General features: G+C 41.0%; 2 protein-coding genes across 4 annotated transcripts in view; both read right to left on the bottom strand.

The window, feature by feature from the left end:
* Positions 1–667: 667 nt before the first annotated feature.
* dpm1 (dolichyl-phosphate mannosyltransferase subunit 1, catalytic) lies at positions 668–6,633 on the bottom strand. The gene is made up of 9 exons (XM_028023837.1): positions 6,427–6,633; positions 4,492–4,591; positions 4,259–4,292; positions 4,108–4,184; positions 3,916–3,941; positions 2,583–2,678; positions 2,200–2,268; positions 1,949–2,063; positions 668–1,019 (listed from the first exon to the last, which is right to left on the bottom strand). The coding sequence occupies exons 1-9, from the start codon at positions 6,555–6,557 to the stop codon at positions 915–917; spliced, it is 753 nt and encodes a 250-aa protein (XP_027879638.1). The 5' UTR covers positions 6,558–6,633; the 3' UTR covers positions 668–914.
* A 183-nt stretch (positions 6,634–6,816) lies between these two features.
* Positions 6,817–20,781, bottom strand: part of LOC114147983 (collagen alpha-1(XX) chain) — a 53,991-nt gene continuing 40,026 nt past the window's right edge. For all 3 annotated transcript variants that reach the window (XM_028023257.1, XM_028024811.1, XM_028024067.1), the window contains 19 exons: positions 15,808–15,846; positions 15,560–15,698; positions 15,076–15,218; positions 13,315–13,424; positions 12,487–12,645; positions 12,310–12,387; positions 12,027–12,113; positions 11,858–11,911; positions 9,733–9,828; positions 9,576–9,629; positions 9,364–9,417; positions 9,222–9,275; positions 8,931–9,002; positions 8,803–8,838; positions 8,321–8,387; positions 8,026–8,214; positions 7,873–7,950; positions 7,610–7,771; positions 6,817–7,429 (listed from right to left, as the gene is read on the bottom strand). In XM_028023257.1, the coding sequence (XP_027879058.1) occupies positions 7,401–7,429; positions 7,610–7,771; positions 7,873–7,950; positions 8,026–8,214; positions 8,321–8,387; positions 8,803–8,838; positions 8,931–9,002; positions 9,222–9,275; positions 9,364–9,417; positions 9,576–9,629; positions 9,733–9,828; positions 11,858–11,911; positions 12,027–12,113; positions 12,310–12,387; positions 12,487–12,645; positions 13,315–13,424; positions 15,076–15,218; positions 15,560–15,698; positions 15,808–15,846 (1,700 nt within the window). In that variant the 3' untranslated portion in view covers positions 6,817–7,400. The remainder of the gene's footprint in view (positions 7,430–7,609; positions 7,772–7,872; positions 7,951–8,025; positions 8,215–8,320; positions 8,388–8,802; positions 8,839–8,930; positions 9,003–9,221; positions 9,276–9,363; positions 9,418–9,575; positions 9,630–9,732; positions 9,829–11,857; positions 11,912–12,026; positions 12,114–12,309; positions 12,388–12,486; positions 12,646–13,314; positions 13,425–15,075; positions 15,219–15,559; positions 15,699–15,807; positions 15,847–20,781) is intronic.

Raw genomic sequence — 20,781 nt, 5'->3', positions numbered from 1 at the left:
ATTAACGCATGGGAGAATAGATGGATGGAAAAACCATTATGAATGTAAAGTTGGATTAATGAATGGAAAATGAGGAAGCAGATGCAAGTACGTCTAAAAAAAGTTTAGAGTAAAAGTTCTATATTCACAAAGTTCTGCTCATATTACAGATTCATAGGGTGAAAGATTCCAAACCTTTATTTCTTCTAAGTTAGATGATTATGCTCACAGATACTGAAAACCCAAAATACTTTCTCAGAAAATTGGATTGCAACATGATAAAAGAAGGATATTTTAAACAGAAATATAAACATATGTTCATTTTTATCCACTCAGTTCTTGATACTTTGGTCCTTTTTGCAGGAATTACTACGTTAATTAGGCATCAAGTTTAGAGGAGACCAGCCTGTGGATTATTTCTTCAGGCGTAATGGAAGCCCATGTTCCTTAGATAACTGTCTTTAGTTTATCTGCAGTGTTGATTCATCTTGACAACACCTCATAGATGCTGTGAACAACCAGTTTGTGGCGGGTGTCCACAGCAGTCTCCCCAATGACTGTGTGTCCGACTGACCCCGAGTCAGAGACCGTTTAGAGGCTCAGGTGTTTTCAGTAAAACCCAAGAGCTTTGCATCATGACATCATTAAATGTAAAAAAAAAAAAAAAACTACTCGCATAACAAACCAGTGGCAGGAATACAAACTGTTTATTACATACAAACAAATCTGGGTTCGGTTCACATTCAGTGATGGGGGCGATGAGGCACCAAATCAGACTCGAGAGAGATAACGGGAATGTAAAGCTTCGTCTTCCTTCAGTGTTCGTTTTGCGTTTCGTGCCTGGCGTGGACAGACGTCTGCTATCTGGTCCGACGATACGCCACGTTCTGACCGCTGGAACATTGAAGAAACGCCAAGTGAAGGCAGGTCGCTGATCACGTCGTGGCGAACAGCGTGAGCAGTCCCTTCGCATACGAAACAATCTCATTCCCTCCGAGCTTGGACTCCCCGTAAACCCGGTCCACAAAGGAGATGGGCACCTTTGTTTTGGAAAGAGAGGGGGACATTTTATTAGACGACAGAAGTGAGGGAAATTATTTAGGTAAAATCAAAGTAGAATTGTTTTTAATAGTTGGTAAAACTTTTGTAAAATGTTCATTGTACTATTTAGATGCGTCTGAGTCACCGTCGGTCCCTATTTATCGGATTGCGAAATAGTGATGATCGTGGAAGCGTTTTCAAAGCTGCGTCAATCTGATGGGAGCTAAATTCTAACCAATCAAACCAAGGCACTTTTTAATGTAGAAAAATAAATTAAATCCCTCATTTCCTGCTGAAGACAGGTTTCTGGGTAGAAGATGTCTGATATTAAGATAAAATATTAATATCTGTATCGATACAGATATTGATAAAAATTCTAGATGGGGTATCAGTGACAATGTGCCCGATACATAAGTTCAGATCTCTTCAATCTAATTCTATGCTTTGGGTTCTGAACATCATCATGCTTTATTATTTATTTTGCATCATATTTAGAATTAATAATTACACTTTCCGAATCATTTGAAAGGTTTGTTGCGGTTGATTTTTAAAAAAATGTTTCTCCGAGGTAGTCAACCTACTGTTTTCGTGAGTTTCAGTTTCTTTCTAATTCATTTTGCATTGGCTCCTCGTTGCGCTGGCATGAACAAATTAAAGTTGCGTTATTTTTACATGTTTGACCAAGCTCGTGACACTATTGGTGTATTTAAGCGTGCTGTGCTGATGCAGAGTTATCAAATCGATTTTTAATTCAGCACATTTAAGTCCGTTTAAAAAAAAAGAAAAAAAGAAAAGTTTTAAGTTAATTCAGCCGTTTTTCTGTATCGGATCAGGTGAGGCTGAACCTCGGATATCTGTTGTAGGTACCAAATATTTTCAGCTGGCTCTCTAAATACAGAACGAAAAGCGCAGCTGAGGGCTGGATCACCTCTCCCACTGTGTAGTTCAGTTGCCTGGCTCGGACGATCATCTCCATCTGAAAAACGTAGCCTTTGGACACACACCGCTCAACCAGGCTCTCCAACACTTTCTTCTTGTACAACCTGATGCAGGAGAGAGCAAAAAAAAAAAAAAAAAAAGAAAAATGAAAAAGAAACACTCCAATTTCTTCTTCATTGGAAAAGAAGAAGAAGAAAGACAATAGCTGTTGAGAAGAAGACAACTTCCCGCTCCACCCACCTGAAGCTTCCTGTGAGGTCTGACGCGCCGGGTCTCAACAGCACCTGGGCCAAAAAGTTGGCTCCCCGGCTGAAAGTGGGAGAAATAAACAAAGAAGCTTACAGAAAAAAATCTCTCAATTTCAGCTTCCTGTCAAAATAGGCAGGTGGAAACTTGAGAAAAAACAAACAAGAAACACACTATATATCAGCAATAATATCGGTATCAGCCGATGTTAGTCATTTTTTAACATATCGATCCAATAAGAAAAACTGGGCCGATATTAATAAAAGATATAACTAATATTGGTAATAGGTTATCAGCCATATTAATATTGGCCCAAATTTTGTCGGCGCAGTTGTAGAAAAAAAACAAACAAAACAAACTGTGCTGAGCAGTGTCACCTGATGAGTTTCCTGCGCAGGTCCCAGCCGTACACACCTCCACTGCCTTGGTATCGAGTGCCGGACACAAGGTCATAATCACCCTCCTTCTGTTTTCTGAATAAAAATAAATAATCATAATCATAATAATAATGAGAATTAATACTGGCAGACACAAGAAAACTATAACATCCTGCTGCCAATCAGAAAACATCTATTTAACCTACGGTAGGAACCAGAAGTTTACATACACTGCATAAAGAGAACACGAGCAGACATTAAATCAGACCAAACTTTTCCTGCTTCAGGTCAGTTTCTTTTTGCTAAATGTCAGGATGATGAGATGGGGAATGTTTTCTTCAGCCCAGATGTTGACGTACCCTTTCTTGATATTTGCTGGAACCACCTTGCTGGAATTCCGATCCAGTTCCTGACAGAATTGATGCCTCACTCACACACATATTTTCAGCCGTGTCCATAAATTGTCTACACACTGTAGATTAGCACTTTGTGGTGGTTTTGTCATTAAGCCAGGCTTGTTGTCGCATTTGGGCCCAAGGTTTAGCTTCCTGGTTGATGTTCTGAGAAGTTGCTACGTTTCCAGATATTGTCCCTTCCTGACAATCCCATCTATATTGTGAAGAGCAGATATTTCAGTTTCACCTGTGACACAAAAATGAAGGTTTTTGTCCCCCGATTGGTGGGTAACTTTAATTAGTTTTTTTTCTTTCTTTAGAGTACCGGCTTCTTCCTTGCAAAGCGACCTTTTCACTCATGTTGGTCTTCGTTTCATGGCTGATAATGATGCTCAATCAGCCTCCTCACCAGGTGCTTTGCTTTTGGTCTGAGGTTAATGCACCAACACACAGAACCCATCTCCTTCCTAAACAGTACAATGCATCTGAAACTTGTACTAGACTAATTCTCCTCCTGATATCTTGGTATTCTTTTTTTCCAACTATGTCAAACGGCAAAGCAGTGTGTTTGAGTTGTACCTTAAAATTATGGCCGGGTCTAACGTGTTTATTTCGACCAATTTATTACACAGATTTTAAAGCTTAAATTTTTTTTGCCCTATGTGAATACAAAGAAAATACTTGCATTTGCACATTTCTGTGCAGATGACTGCCTTCAAACTCCTGACTTTAGAAGACAATAATAATAATAATGATAATAATAATAAATACTCTCATTTACCAATTGGAACTAGTCAAACTTCCTGAAAACAGAACAAATTCTGTCTGAATTAACGCCTTTTTATACAGTGTATTTGACCTTGTGTATATTCTATTACTAATAAATCTACCCTTTATTATACTCTTTATAAAAACCTAAGTGTTTCAGATATACTTACTTGATAAACTGTGGGATAAACTTGGGCTGAAAGCAAAAGCAACAGTCATGAAATATGAAGTTGAACATAACAACATAACAACTTTTTTTTTTGGTAGGTTTTAGAAAGTAAGAGTTAAAAAATTTCTTTTCCCAAACTCAAACAATCGTGACACTTTGAGGCCATGAAAGATGCCAAACATTTTCCACTCACATGGTGGGACAGATCTGCATCCATTATAATGATGAAGTTCCCAGTCGCGTGCTTCATGCCATGAATGTAGGCCGTGCCTTTAAGAAGCAGACAGGACGCCATCATTAAATGATCAAGCTGAGCGAGTCGACGCAGCATGTTGACAGCTTACCAAGGCCCAGTTTTTTCGCTCGCGGTCGCAGAAGCTGGAAAACAACGAGATTTATGAATTATTTCTAATTGTTAACAGCTATGAGTCACCTTTAATACACATTTTTGTAGCACTGAGTTATTCATTCACACCGGCAACAAATAACTGCATTAAAACGCAACGATTTGGTTTTTCATGCCAATTTATACATCCTCAGATGAGCATGTATACATTACTTTAGCTTCTTAGCTTACCATTTTGTCATCTCCATAAATTTTCTGCAGCTGTTCTGCCACCTCCAGTGTCCCATCTGGGCTTCCGTCGTCAATGACAATGATCTCATAATCATGCCCACTGCAAGACGAACAAATTAAAAGGTGCATGTCATTAGTTACGAGCAGTTATACACGTGACGCTGCGCGCAACTAGTTCAGGCAAAGAAATTGAACCTGAAAATAATATTGCTGCCCCTGAATGCTCTTTGGTTTTGTTTGGGCACACAGACTATAAAACAAGTCTTGAAAAACAAAAGGAAGGTTAGTTTCATCTAGCAATACACAAATCAGTGAGCCGCTCTTTGAATCGCCACGTTTCTCTTGAAAAGCTTAGATCAATGACTAGCATGTAAAACACTTTCTGTTCGTCTTAGGAAGATAAGTACCACAGCAATACATGTTCATTGATGCAATTTTTATTCAGAGAAAGGGCAACCTTATGCATTGTTGAATAATTCATGGAAAATCTTGTAATTACTTTAGCATTTGTTTAAATGTTCATTACTTCTAACTATTGACAGAAAATAAAATGAGTCAGGTAGTTTGTGTGACGGTTCAAAGAAAGAAAGAAAGAAAAAATAATGATATATAATGTGAGGGTCAAAATGTCAAAGGAAACTAGAAATTATTATCAAGCAGTAGCTGGATTTTACAAAGTGAAGCCTAAACTTCATAGCTTTGTGGCGTGTAGATTACGTTACAGTACATTTTGTTAAAAAAACAAAACAAAACCAAAAAAAACAACAACAGTGCATCCAGACTATGCAAGGGGTAAACCTTCAATTTTACTGTGTGTGACGGGTTCTGCATACTGTTGGGCTACAGAGCCCAGTCATGATACACTGATGGCCAGATTTTGATTTGGGGCCAACAAAATCTAAAGCTCTTAGCCAGGACTGGATTCAGGGGAGTAGGTGGTGATAACCTGATTTATTTTTTTTAGATATTTTACTACGTACTTACATCACCTTACAAAAGTAAAATTAAGCTGGCAATTATTCAGAACCTACCCCATGCAAAATTAAATCTGAAATTATTTGTCAGTCAACTACAAAGTTCCCTTCTGATAGAAAATGAGAGCAGCTTTCCATTAATTGCTCTGTTTGCTGAATAACAGGTCAACGTCTTATAATCTTAAATTATTTTTCTCCTATTATACTGATGAAAACTAAAACCTTGCATCCTTCTAAGTCTGTGGGGGTCAGCAACACTTCTTGATAAAGACAGTATGGTGGTTTTGAAGCAAACAGAAAATGATAGACTTTAAAGATTATGAAACCTGGAATGCATCAAAAAAAATTCCTCTAGTCTTTATTTGCTTCTTTTTTATATATATATGAATTATAGAAATAAATGATGGCCTCGTTTTTTGTTTGATTCAAAAGTGTTGTCTCTCAACTCCAAGGAACCTTTCTATTTAATTTGTTTACAGACTTAAGAATTCAAGGGAAAAAAGAGAATATATCAAAACTGGACATGACAGGTGAGCGCTCAAAGAAAAACAATCAGAAAACTGAAAAAGACATTAAAAAAAAAAACTGACTCAACGAGGAAGACCGTTACCAGTTCATCTTTACCAAACCAAACTACACTGTAACTCGTGTTATAACGTACATAAATTACAGTATCGCTGATGTTTTGTAAATGAAAACACCTCATTGTAGAACCGAGCAGGCATTCAATACAAAAGACGCAGTGAAGTAGCTCTTTTTGAACATACCCAAAAAATAAACACTGTAAAAGTTTTCACATCACAAACTGCTTTAAACGAGTTTTAACATCTCAGATAATCCAGAGTCCACCTCTAGTTCAGCCCTGACCCACTTGTTTCCTCGGGTTAAGCGACAGCTCAGCGCTGGCAGCAGCAGCAGCAGTTAGCAGTAGCCGAGCAGATTAGCAGTACCACCAACTCACCTTTCCCCGAAATATTTCACCAAGAGCCACACGATCAGAGGAAGGTTTTCTCTCTCGTTGTACGTCGGTAGCAGGACGGAGTACTTGTCTCCGTTCGCTCTGTTTGCCTGCAAAGACTTTCTACTCGCCATGTTGACGTGACCAGATATGAAAACGGACAAGAGCAATCCTTCTGCGCAGGCGCAAAACTACAAACTGCTACCTCGCTTCCTGTTTGTAGACTTCAAAATAAATTGAATACCTTTTTGATCCCAGGCAGACAGACAGAGTTTCCGGTTGCACATTTCAAAGTAAGCAACAGTGGAAACAAATTCCCTAATAATCCTACCTGGATCTTGCTTGAGAAGATCAGTGGTAGAAATTTTACCTGAACATAATACCTTTTGACAGTAATTCAAAGATTTTATTTCATATTTAAACACTTTTGTCAATCATATAATTTGCCAAACTCAAGACATCAGAAAATGTAAACAGGGGCTTCCAGGTGAAATTCAGAACACATACAATTTACACAAATTAAAAAAGATGCAGCAAATACTACAAAACATATACACATTATTATACATATATAAATGCAGTCTCATATTATTATTTATATATAGTGTAAAAAAAGAAGCTTTCATACCACAAAATATGGATTTTAAATTATCTTAGAGGCAGCAAGGCTTACAATAAAAACAAAACATAATTTCAAAGGCTTAACTTGGTGCTTTAGGCAGTGCATGAATACATGAAAACATAAAGAAAAGCTTTCAGTGCTAAACTGTATAATATGGCACTCAAGTGATCCAACTGAGATTTCTTTATTATATACAGTTATTCTGGTTTATACTGGAAAGCTCTCTGATTCATCTTAGGTTCATTTCTCTGGAGATTTCAAACAGAATGGAGACTGGAACAGGGTGACTGGTAAACACACTTCTGCTCAGCTCTAAAGGAGAGTCATTTCATTAGTGACTGCTTGCTTTCTCCTCTCAGGGTTGGTAGTCGTAATAAGGGTCTTCTGGATGAAGAAAGTACAAAGAAGGAGAAAATGTTGAAAAAAATACTCAATTAGAAACTAGACAGAGCTAAAAACCAATCTGATCCTGCTCCAGGATAGTTTGGCTCAAACAGACCTGAGCTCTCACAAATGTCATTTCCCAGGCTTAGCTTCATCATTCGGCCACTCTTAGCAGCTAACCTGTTTGTTGGGGAACATTTCGACAGCCTCCACTGCTGTCACACATGCCCTGTGGTCCAATCTCTCCTGGCTGACCCGAAGGCCCAGTGGTCCCTGGTGGCCCTGGTTTGGCGTCGTTTCCTTTTGGACCTGGGACCCCTGGCTTGGACTCCCCTGGGGGACCTGCACACACAAAATGCACAACCGTCACATATTCTAATCACACCTGATGGTGTGTTAGACAGTGGAGTAATAAATGGAACACACAGGTCAAGGAGAAGTACCTGCAAGCCCTTTAATCCCTGAGGGCCCCTGGACATTATTCCCCAAACTTCCTTTTTCTCCAGGGATCCCTCTCCGTCCTGCAGAGAAAAAAGAAGCAATTGAACAGAATGTCTTGATGGCTCTGATGATACATCTAACAGATCAAACCTTACCTTGCTCTCCTGGATACCCAGGCCTCCCAGGTCTCCCTCTTGACCCAACACTCCCCTGGTTGCCCCTGGCACCAGGTGGGCCCCTGGACCCTGGTATACCAGGCTCCCCTGGGGGACCCACCGGCTCCTCAATAGGAACGGGCTTTCGACTAATCTCATTGATGTACATATCAAGCTTCAAAACCTCCTCTGAAAAAAAAGACATTAAAGCATGTTGTCGACGTACATTATGTTGCAGTGACTTAGAAAACACAAACAACTCATATGTGTTGGTTTTATCACTCCTGGTACTTACTGTGAACTAGTTGTTCACAAGCCTGTGTCACCAGCTGGTAGATCATGGCCATAGACTGTGGCTCCCCCTGAAAAATATCACTAGCCAGTTAGCTTAAAAAAATCAATCAATCCAGTCATAATTAAAAAAAGATATTTTAAAATGCCATAGAAAATCTTATACTGCAACATTTTACTCTGCAATAACAGAAATGCTTTCACCCATAATGCTGTACACATATATATAAAAACACTGAGTGGTGTATTGAAATATTTATTGAAAGACAAATATAAGAAGACAAAATGTATTTAACTCTATTGTTGACTGGGTTATGCCCTTATTTAGAGAATGTTTCCATCTTGTTACCTGGTCTTCTTTGAAGGTAACCCTCACAAAAAATCATATTGGACTTCCCTGGCTGAAGGTCTACTGGATGTAACAGCATGATTCTTTAAACATAAACTCAGAGTGGTGGTAAATCTATAATTTGCCCTGTTACCCACCTTTTCACCTCGTTCCCCTTTATTTCCCGGCAGACCCTGTGGAGTTAAACATACATGAGTGTGAACTGGTAGATAACCATATGTGAAGACAAGCTGGACAGCTTTTGTGTTTGTCCTTGAGTTCTTACCGTTGGTCCAACAGGTCCAAAGGGACCCCTCTCCCCGACAGGTCCTGGGTATCCCGGAAGTCCTTGGAAACCCTGAAGCACAGAAAATGTTTAATGGAAACACCATCAAATATCAGGCGAAAATAGAACAGAACGAGGGTTTATCTGTATGGGCATCCAGACAGTGAACCAAACTGTACTGGCCAGGAAGCTGAAGGGTGAAAATGGTTTTGATTTCAGCAAAACAAAATGTTCCTATAGCTGATTTGCTCGGCTCAGGCTGTTAGAACCATACACAGAGGACATTCTTACCCTGGTTCCCGTAATGCCCGGGGCACCTATGTTTCCCTCCACACCTCTGATACCCTGGAAAACAGAAAGCAAGACAGGAGGACTGAGAGAGATCTCTGCTGGAAGAGGACCTGTTACCTTTCTCTGGGATCAAGCAGCTCACCCTGGGGCCTGGGATCCCCTCTTCTCCCTTTGAACCTGGAGGTCCAGGTGAACCCTACAGGAAAAACAGACAAGAAGGTTGAATAGGGAACTTTAAGTGTGTTACGTTATTGACTCTATATAGCATTTGTGAACACTATGAATGAAGATATTATTGTTATGTGACAGCAAAAGACTGAAGAAACAGATTACCATCATTTGATTTCAACTCACCTGCACTCCTGGTCTACCAGGATCTCCTTTTTCCCCCCTGGCTCCTGGTGGACCCTGGTCAAGAAAAGTGGTTAAAAACACAGGAATATGTTCTTTTTGCATATATATGTCTTTATAAATCACATTCTAAGAGAGAAAATGTCAAGCTAGGACTCACAATTTTGCCTTGGACTGTTATGCCTCGGGGCCCAATGCTGCCCACAGGTCCAAGACCCCCCTCAAATCCAGCCTTACCTGGGGGGCCCACCTCTCCCTGACAGAGTAAGATTAACAAAATTTTCATGTATGAGTTTAGATTTTTCTTTTTTTTTTCTCCCAAAACTGACAAAATACTGTAAAACACAATGTTAAGTTGTCATGCAATTGCCAATTTGAGCCATTAGATGTCACTATAGCATATAAACCAGATTACCTATTACTCTACGTTCTTTTGTGACCAACCTTTGAGCAGTTATGGGTCTAAAGGAAGACAATGAAATTACTAAGTAGACGCCACAGACAACTGATTCCAATCACACATGTACTGGGCTGTAAAACAGGTCAGCAGCGCTAAAACTGAAGCTTTAAAAAATTGATACAACCAACTCTCCAAAATATTCATAGGTTTTAATAAAGACAAAAAAATACAACATATTGATGAAAAAAGTACTAGTTCCGTTGGCAGATTATTTCACCTATAATTTGGGACAAATGTCTTGTCATAAGTGAAATAATCTGCCAGTAGAACAAGTTCATTTTCCTCAGCATTAAGACATTTTTGACTTAAAGCCAGCTCCCACATCTTGCTGGAACGTTACTTAGAAGTTAGTGTAGTTTTGTCTTATTTCAAGTCTACTGAGATATTTGCACTAAAAACAAGACCAAAACTATGAGGTAAAGATTTTGTGGTTGTGCAGTGAAGTGACTAAAGAATTCAAACTACTGTATTTTATTCACGTTGCTTCAAATAGGCTTTATAATGTACAAAAGGATTTTCTGCATTGACTGAGACCCAGCTCAGCTCATGAGACCTGTAGTTTCTGTTTACTTTCTGTCCCCAATGAGTCATGTGCCTATTTCCACCATGTTACTCTAAGAAATATGTGTTTTTCTAACCAAATACAGTGTTTTTTACTGTTTAAAGTGAAAAGCACTACATTTTATCTTCTATCTGAGCAATTTGGAGGAACCACTTAATCTAGCTTCTTTGTTTTTGAAGTGTGGGGGGAACAGAACGAATCCACGTATGTACAGGGAGAAAATGAAAGCTCCATGCAGGAAGACCTTAGGCAGGGATTCAAACCCAGGACCTTTATTGCTGCCAGGCAACAAACAGCCTTACCAACTGTTCCACAATGTTAAACAAAGCGAATGATTAACAAGTCATATCAGAGCAGAGAGCAAGCACTCTGATGTTAGCATATCAGCTAATAACATCAGCTGATTCAAGACTGTAGCTGTATGAATGTAAAAACTGATAATAAAGCTATATTTCAGACAGTGTGTTTTTTTAAAGGTTTTGTTGGCTCTAGTGGCCTTTATTTGAAAGTAGTTCGACAGGAAAGAGGCTAATGAGAATGGGGGAAGACATGCGGTAAATGTCGCCAGGCCGGGAATTGAACCTGGGACCACTGTCACGAGAACTAAGGCCTCAATATGTGGGTCGTGCTTTGCCCCTGCACCACCATGGCACCACTTCAGACGATGTGTTGTCACAAGATCACAGAAACTGTCTAAACAGAGTTAATGCCTTTCTGGAGAAGCACACTGAAGCTGACTTGCAGAAACTCTGAATTGGACAAAATGTCTGCTGGCAACAAGAACAACAAATCAGAAAGAGTGGTGTGCCTAGAATGGTGAGTGAGATAATTGGGACATAATTGTGATACTAATGTATAGCGGTTCTGATTAAAGGACATATTTCAGTTTAATTACATGGTAATGATTTTAATGATGTACAGAACACGGCACATGCTTATTCTCAAATTACTCTGATCACCATCAGATCAGCGTCAGACTGGACAAGTGAACCTCATTGGGACATCACCATTATTGTCAGTAACTCATATGGAAATAAGAGTTAAAGACTTGAAGTTCATTTTCTCCACAGTTAGAGAATTTGAAGGGCTCTTCTTACTGTTGCCACATTAGTGCGTCCATGAAACTTCACTCACTAAGAAACGTTTCTGGTCATTAGAGGACTATTGTCCAGTAGCAGATAAACTAGAAGAGAGGAAGAAACAAAGCTAGTAGCTAAAACCACGGCATATTTTAAATGTTAAGAATGATCATTTTCATCTTACCTTTGACCCCTGTTCTCCCTTATCACCTTTTTCCCCTCGAGGACCTGGTTTCCCCTGTGAAAAAAAATATATAAATGGAATATGAACATTTTAATAATCCTTGGAAATATGCCTTATTGTAGCACAAAATATTACAGAGAAAAAAAAAAAAAGGCATGTAGAGACATACAATTGGTCCAGGGGGGCCTGGAGCTCCTTGAACGTTGGAGGAACAGGTACATGCATACGGTGGAGCAGGGCAGCTCTCCTCATCCCTCTGAGACACAGTCAGCAAAGGCTTTAGGTTAGCTGGTGAAGTGTGTGCCCCCAGAGGGGAAATGTGTTGTTTAAGTACAAATACCTCACATACAGCACATATTTAACATTTCAGACTGTCATCACATGGAGTCCCTACAGGCACCAAAATGAAAAAAAAAAAAAAAAAGCTGGCTAAAGATGGCAGTACCACTGACCACTCCAGGCAGGTCACAACAGGTGTCCATTGAAGCCCATGTGTTGTTACAGATGATTTCAAAGGACTGTAGCTGGAACTGGAGATATTAAAGAGAAAAAAACCCCAAAACATTGAAAGCTCCATTGTTGTATTTGAAGGATCAACCGATTTAATCTCAGAGAGGAAGAATAATTACCGGGGCTGAACCGCTTTTAGGTCCTCTGGTTTTCACCAGTTTTCCCAGCATCTCGAATCCATCGGTTGGTAGGTTTCCCAGAGGGCGGGCTGGCCTTTCACCAACAGGCTGACAGTCCACAGACAGGGAGACGCTCACCTGGCTGACAGACAGGTGAACCTGCCAGAACCAAATGAAAACACAAACACTGCTAATGATGATGGCAAATTAAGGGTGCAGTTTACTGGCTGATTACCAATTAAAGCCTGACCTGCTGATTCTGATTCTTGCTGATACCATTTTTTTGTCTGAAAAGTTGATAAATATAGCAACAAAGTTACTAAGTTGGAAAAAGTGGGGTGACTTATTATTAACTGAGTACATGCAGACATGACCTGGTGAAAAGGTCAATCAGTCAGCCCTCTCTCACAGCAAAGCAAAAGAGGACAGCAGCTGATTTTCAGACCTTTGCGGAGATAAATAAAATCAGTGGTTAAGATTGGTTTCACATTCAAGTATCAACCAAATTTAAAAAACTGGGGCAAATTCATTGGTGCACCCCTATATTTTTTGTAGAAACGTAGTTTAATTTATATTAAACTTATTTGGTCATCAAGTGAAATTTATGGACAAAAATAAATACAAAAATAGGCTTTTTTGTCTATTCAAATAGGGAACATTAGCATTTGTAGATGGAGGTACATATAGACCATTACTTCTCAGTACGTTTGATACGCATCTGTCTCTTGTCTGTGAAATAGCTAGCTGCAAAAAGAATCCATCTGATTTGTTCCTAAATAAAAGCAAACATTGATTCAACCTTAAAGAGCTTGGTGGGTCTTATCTCACCTTGTGAAAACTTCCATAGAAAATCTTGTGGACCTGTGGCTGATCAAAGGTGAGCTCCTGCACTTCTCCCCTGTAGTCCAGGCTGAAGTACATCAGAAGTTGGCTAGAAGCTGAAAAAGATGCAAAACAGTCATCTTTTTATCATTCAAAAGATTATTGTGTTGTTCTAAAAAGATATTTTTAAAAAGTTGCTGTGAGAATCCCGGTTTAAAAAAGAGAAGAGAGACTGACTTAATTTCATGTTATCAATGTGTTCTGATGTGGCAGGGTGGGGGAATAGCTATAGAGTGTAGCTGAAACCCCAGTTTAAATTTGAGAACACTTAGAGCAAAGCGCTAAGTTTATAAAACAGGACAACAACTTCTTTAAACTATATACGCACGCATTTAATAGAAAAAACATTGAAATATACAACAACTTCCATGGCACCAGGTGTACAAAATCCAGCACAAATAATGGTGAAAAACTTTAATTGCAACAAAATATTCCACAGTTTACTAATAGCAATATATTAAAAAGGCAGTATTATGTATTTTCCAATTCCAGGGATATAGTTGCATTTCATAGCACAATCAACAGGGCTGAGGGGGTCCACCGAGTTTTGCACAACTGAATGGTTGCATTGGGACATTAAAGAATTTCTCAAACATAAATGAAAGAATCAAAGCAACACTCCAGGTACGGTTTTGATGAGGGAATAACATTATAACACAAAGTAAAGCTCAAAAAAGTTGATTCTACATAATACTGCCCTTTAAGAAGAGCAAAAGTGTTTGAAATTTTTTTTTCTCCCAGTGAACCACTGCAGGCAGATATAGATGTGATGTTCTTCGCTTTAAGAGTTCACCACAACTCCCCTTATCCTTGAATGCTAACCCTCAAGAGGCTGTAAATAGTCTCTGCTGTTCCATCAGCAACCTAAAAAGCATTCATCCTGAGGACGTTTTAGTGGCCGGTCTTTAATCAGACTGAAATGAAAACTCTCTTCCCGTATTCCATCTGTGAAACAGGTGAGAGTGTGGGCTGACAGTGCTGGGGAGGCTCAACGAAATTGTTTTGAATGCATAACCTGGGATATGGACAGAGAAGAGGCTACATATGACCAGAGCTTCAATGTGGATGAGTATCTCTCATCTGTGTTAAAATTAATTTCAGACGTCAGTGTCATCAAGAACATCATCATCCGGGCCAATCAGAACACACTGACCTGCATGTTTTAGCCATTTCCCTGCAGCTGGTTGCAGTTCAGCAAACACCTGTCAATTGAAATCACCTGTGCTGAAGCAAGAAAACACCTAAAACATGCAGGGCAGTGTGCCTTAAGAACCAGGGATCTAGAGATTCTGTACTGTAGCTTTTTGATGCACTCGTGCTCTAACACACCCGAATCAAATGACTGGCTTTACCAGGCCTTCGACATACTTGATTGTATGCTGGAAAGGTAATTCAATCAGTTGATTCAGCCGTGTTGATGAATCTAAAAGTTGCAGGTCAGTAGATCTTCAGAACATAAAAACCAACTTAAACATTAATCAAAGCTACATGGCCCTATGTGAAAAAGTGGTGGAAGATATCATTGCTGCAGTTTATTACACCAGACTTTACAGTCTCAGGCCTGATTACTGCAACACAAAGACATCACTTAAATAGGACCTGCTTGACAAAGTGAAGACATCAAAATATCATTCAAGGCTGGACATGACCCCCGTCTCAACTGCTTAGAGGCGCCACTGAATGTAAAGCTGCAGAAGCATTACTCACGATCAATCACAACTCCCATCTTTGGCTGGAAGTCATTGTCAGTGAGCTGCCAGAGAGCAAAGGCCTCCATCAGCGTGTCCTGCAGCAGGCGAAAAGTGATGCTGATGGTGTGCTCTGGAGAGAAACCGGCAGGGTGAATAAACCTGAAAAAAGGGGGGTGGGGAGAAGCACACTGTCATGATAGAAGAGGGAAATAATTTCTTTTTCTTGAAATTTGTCTTCTTTGGTAAAATACAACTAGTTCTGCAAAACACCTCAATAGGGTTGGTCACCAACACATTAAGCAGTGAATAAACCAATATCAATAAGTAAAAAATAAATAAATAAATAATTGAATTATTGTCTAAACACAAAACAGAAATTACTCCATGGCCAAACAGCAGAAAACACGTTCTGTAATAATTTCTGCTGAGCATAAATGCATAAAAGGAGACACAGTAGAAAGTGTGCTTTTGAACTGAAATGTGAAATCAGAAAGTCTCACTTGGTGCTCTGTGTCAGTTGCACATCTCTGTACACGGTGTAGGCAGGCAGATTGTTGAAGACAAAGGGCTCGGCTGACACTCCCTCCACTGATGAGTGAGCTTTCCGCGTCAGACCAAACGCTTCCATCATGTTAAAGCCTGAACCAATAGATAAAACAACAATGATCTGCAGAACTTTTATTTGGATGAGCTGGGTGAATTCCTCTTGTTTTTAAATGAAATGTTTTGAGAAGACAGTCAGTTTCACCTTTAACAATGCCATTCTGGATGGTGACTTCAGGACAGACTGCAACACAAGAGGGCAGAGTTGAGACATTATAGGAAAAGGCAGGAAAGCATAGTTTCATATCACTATTATTATTATACATTTTGTTTGAAAAGAATAAAAGACAGAGTTATAAAGTATTTTACATTAAATTGCAAAAAAAAAAAAAAAATCCATTAAATATATAAAATAAACCTGCAGTGAACCAACCACTGCATGTTTATTTTAGTTTTTAAAAGAGAAGGACATTGAAGAGGGTGGTCTAATGAAAAGTGGTGTAATGACCGAGTAGCTCAGAAATAGAAGATGGGACACAACCATTAATTGACTGAAAAACTAGCAATAATCTTAAAATGTACTCTGAATATCACAGGCAATAGTTTTCAAGAGCATGAAGAAAAACAACACTTGGATGCAAGGATGTTGAATCTTATTGTTGATGTTCTTGTTGACTTCCTGTGGTGGGTGGAGATTTACACAGGTGGGCACAATCTGCTAATAAAAGGCCACAGGTTGCTCTGGTGAGCACTGCACTCAGGCCAAACGAAACTGAAGGCTATGTTGCTTTTCCTTCGTCACGACCCGGATCGTTTGATCCAGCCCCGGCTCCAGAGGAGCTTGGTAAAGAGGGGGAGGGGCATTGGCTTATTTTCAGGAGTAAACGTTTACTTAAAAAGAAATACACAAAAAAACTTTCATGTAACATTTCAATAAAAAAAACTGTGCTGGTTCTGTTGGACCTCAGTGCAGCTTTTGACACTGTCGATCATGACATATTACTGAATCGACTGGAGAGTTGGGTCGGACTCTCTGGCCCAGTGCTCAACTGGTTTAAGTCTTATATAAAGGCTTAAACCAAATTGGAAACTTCTCATCAAAGAGGTCAGAGGTCACATGTGGTGTACCTCGAGGTTCAATCCTAGGACCCCTCTTATTCAATATTTATATTGTCCGTTATCCTGCAATAGCTAGCCCCGCCCACTTCGTCACAACCCTCCGGGGCTGACTACTGACCAGTTCTCTGTCTAACAGGTCCGGAAAATCTCTAAGACCTGGGTATTACCCTAAAAGAGATCTATAAGAGATAATCTATTTAAACTGGTGTCGAAAGCGATTCGTCTAGCTCTAACTACCTCCAATCCAGAAGTTACGACCCTTTTCAGTTAAGAAACAATCAGCTGAGTAGCCCTCACAGCTGCATAATTCCAATAACCACTTCTGTTAACGGTAGCTCGCTTTCTAAAATATAACTAGCTCTTGGAACCGACTAGACTAAATTTAGTGACTTGGATGTAAGTCCCTGGGTCATTATTTTACTCTCACCAAAGGAAATTATGAAGCCTCCTCTTTACTAGAACCATGTACATTAGTTTTACCTTTATTAAAAGAACTGAAAAATGAGTAAATGACTCAATTAACTCCAATGTCCACCAACCTCATTAGAATTTTAGAGTATGAATTTATTAAGCAAGCTTAAGCAGGGATATGTGACATACAAATCAATAATCAATTGTATATAATTCAAGAGCAGTGTAATAAGATCAACATGTACAATCATACCCTACTGCCTCTTTTCCCTAACCTATGTCGCAGATTCTGAGATAGCTTTTTAGGAAGCAAGTTCGACTCATACCCAGTTGGTGGTGGATCTTTAGCAACAGGAACGTCCGAAAACCTTGGTCTGAATCTTTGTCCTTTGTGTGGTAAATCCTCTTTAGAATAGAAGCAAAGTAGAGAGGGTTCAATTGTTTTGAAAACCCAACTCCTTATCCCTCCGGAACCTTTGTCTTTTCTCCAAGTCTGTTGCAATGTTTGGGTTGAGGCAAGACCGACGATCGAATCAGGAACCCGGGTTGGACGATTGGAACTTGTCTCCCTTTGGCGGCAAGAAGCTTCAGCTTTTCCCGTGGCTCCAGGGTGTGGTCTGCTGTTGTTTCCTCGATCTGCTTCTTCTGTTAGCTCTACTTCGGTGCCGCAGACAAAGAACAAGAACTTCTCCTTTTCCGTCTGCTTATATACAGTTCTCTGCCATATATGTGTATGGGGAGTGTTAGTTTACGTGGTTTCGGCCCCTCCTGTCTGCTGGCTGGGATGGAAAGTACCGTCCTTTCCTCAGCGTTGTTCTTAGCCAACCATACCGCCCCACCCATCCTGTGCATCTGGCCATCTGTTCAGAACTGCTTGCGACAGCAGGAACTCACAAGTTCCCCTTCTGCTTTTTCCCTTTTTCTTTTTAACATTAAAACCTATGTGCTTTCCTCTGATTAACTTTTAAACACAGTCAAATATTAAAAACTATGTGCTGATTTCCATTAAGCATTAATCATAAGCATTAATCACCTCTTTCACTTATTATAAATCATCAAACCTTAATCATTTCATTGTTGTCATGCTATTACAGATCATGATTCGTACACTTCAGAATCATTCAGTGAATCATTCAGTGATTACTTACATACAGTCATTTTACCTATTGTATTCATCCATGTTCAACTTAATCATTATCAAAACACTCAATCATTATAAATCAAAACACAAGATTGCTTTATTTCCTTCAGGCTTTCATGCACCTTTTTCTGTGTGTACCTGGATAGATCTCAAACCTCATACCAGTTTTCTTGACACCCCCTCCTTGAGATCGGACGGTGCATCGCAGAAAACACAAAGTCCGAAGTTAAAAGAGGTCAAGTCCATCACCGCAATCAGCAGTCAAGATGTCCTGTTCGTAGCAGGCAACCGGAGATGATGATGGTGTCCAGGTATCCACAACCTCATACTCCGTCAGATTGGACGGCGGAGAAATCCAGCACTCGGCGTCCAACTGTGGAGGAAGTGGAGATCCTGCTGATCCGGGAGGGCTAATGTCCTCCAGGGAAGACTGCAGAAGCGAAGACAGATCCATCTCAGAGTCTGGCAGTGTCGGTGGGTTGTTACAGTATCCCTCCAACTCAGTCAGCAGATCCTGAAAATCCATATCGGTCGAAGGCGGATCTGGTGAAGGGGATGACACGAAGAGGGTGTCTTCTGTCTGGCACGCTTGGTGAAATGAACTGAGAATCTCAGTTTGGGTACCTTTTCTGTGAGTCGCACTGCTGGTTTGGCATCCGACATCGATAAACATATCCGGCGACACGGGACACGCTGGTGGAAGGTACTCGCCCACTGCCACAACTCGTCCATCGAGAAGGTGTAGAGTTGGCAGGCATTGTCGAGTAAGCTGGTGTTCCCATAACTTCTGAATCACGGGCAGCAGGAGTCCCGTGTGCATTGGAGATGTCGTAAGGTCGTCGTCTTCTTGGCCAAAGGCAGAGGTCCACACTATTTTGTGCACCCGTTCCAGGGATCGAGATGTGGAGGCCGCTATGTAAGGCAAATCTCCTTGCCCTGTGGCGCAGAGAATCGCCGTTACATCGGTGATACGGCTGCTCACGCAACGGTGACACCAGCGGGAGGACGATGCAACCCATATGAATCCATAGGACTCTGCGGCGATCCCACATCCCACACAGCAGGTTGGTGCCTGAGAAGAAACAGCAACCTAGGTAACTTCACGATTAGGGGTTTCGGATTAACAACAACACAACGAATATGCAAAAGCGAAAGCGGAGAGTGTAGCTGGTTTAAGCTCGTGTGCCTGCTTGGGCTGCCAGCCAGGGAGAATTAATCACAGGAACCGGAATATCATGATCTGGAGCTGGTTCGCCCCGATCATAGACATGAGCTGAATCATGGAATATTGCAGCATAGGTCATCATCCATACAACGATGGCCAGGTCAGAGGTCTCCTGAAGCCAGTAGAGGACCACCAAGATCCCCCAAACCGTTGCCCAAAGAGCCAGAACTATCCACTTTTGCAGCCATATGCGCCTGCCCCGACCTTTGATGGACAAGGCTTGGCGCGCTAGGTAGACGAGGATAGATACTGCGAAGAGCCCTTCTAGAATAGCTGTGAGGATCTTAAGTGGGGCGGTTCGAGTGGCTTGACGGTCCCCAAGGACCAACTCCAGTATCAGGGCTGTGGTGTCGGTGATGAGCCATAGGCAGACCACAACGCCCCTGCGCCAGTTGATGCGGGTACGGCCCATCAGGTAACAAGCGAAGAGGGATGAAGCTAACCCCCATTTCTGGAGGATGATGGGTCGTAGGATAAGCTTGACATATCCTTGTAGCGCAACGAAGATCCTCATAGGATGTCCCCTGGGCCAGGAACCAGTGTGGCAGTAGAGTACCCAGGCCAGGGTAACCCCTAAGTGCTCAAAGGTACTCACTTGAAGTGGTGCAAAAAGTGAGTTGGGGTTTGATGAGTTGGTTGAAGAGTTAGATTCCATGATGTCCGATGGTGGTTCTTTTGGTTCCGGTGTTGTCGGCTGCTGCAGCGAGGATTGAATGGCTCGCAGGCACACGGCAGCTCTCTTTTATGCAGAGGCAGGCTCCTCCTTCGGGGGGAGGGGCTGGTACTCCCTCTTATTACAACGACAAAGTGCTTTCAGCCACACCTCCAGGACGATTTTGCCAACGATTAAAGCCACGGCCACGCCCAGTAGGCCCAAGATGTATGGCCACAGCAGGCTCAGAGCATCTAGCAGCCACTGTCCGATGTGGAGGCCTCCCTCTACAACGTTAGCAACGCCTTCCACGACGTCGGTAAGGGTGGTCACGATAGCTGAGCCCAAAGTCTCGAACCAGTAACATTCATGTTGGTCAGATCCTTTTCCACATTTTTCCCAAATTTCCTTAGAGATTTGGCAGGTGAGATTGGAATACAAAAGGTTAGGCCCAACCCAATCAAACCCTGGGTCTGTGTGCCCATCACACAGATTCTTGCGGAAAGCATGTCCTTCGGCGATGGCCACCAGGGGATTTGGGATGAACGGAACTGGGAGACCCAGAATGCTCTTGCGCTTCTGGAGATGGTATCCCAGAATTGCATCGGTGCAGGTCTTTCCGCTCACTATA

This window comes from Xiphophorus couchianus, chromosome 1 (assembly GCF_001444195.1).
Source record: "Xiphophorus couchianus chromosome 1, X_couchianus-1.0, whole genome shotgun sequence".
Lineage (NCBI taxonomy): Eukaryota > Metazoa > Chordata > Actinopteri > Cyprinodontiformes > Poeciliidae > Xiphophorus > Xiphophorus couchianus.
The sequence above is the reverse complement of the archived record's forward strand: the minus strand, read 5'-3'. Positions and strand labels throughout refer to the sequence as shown.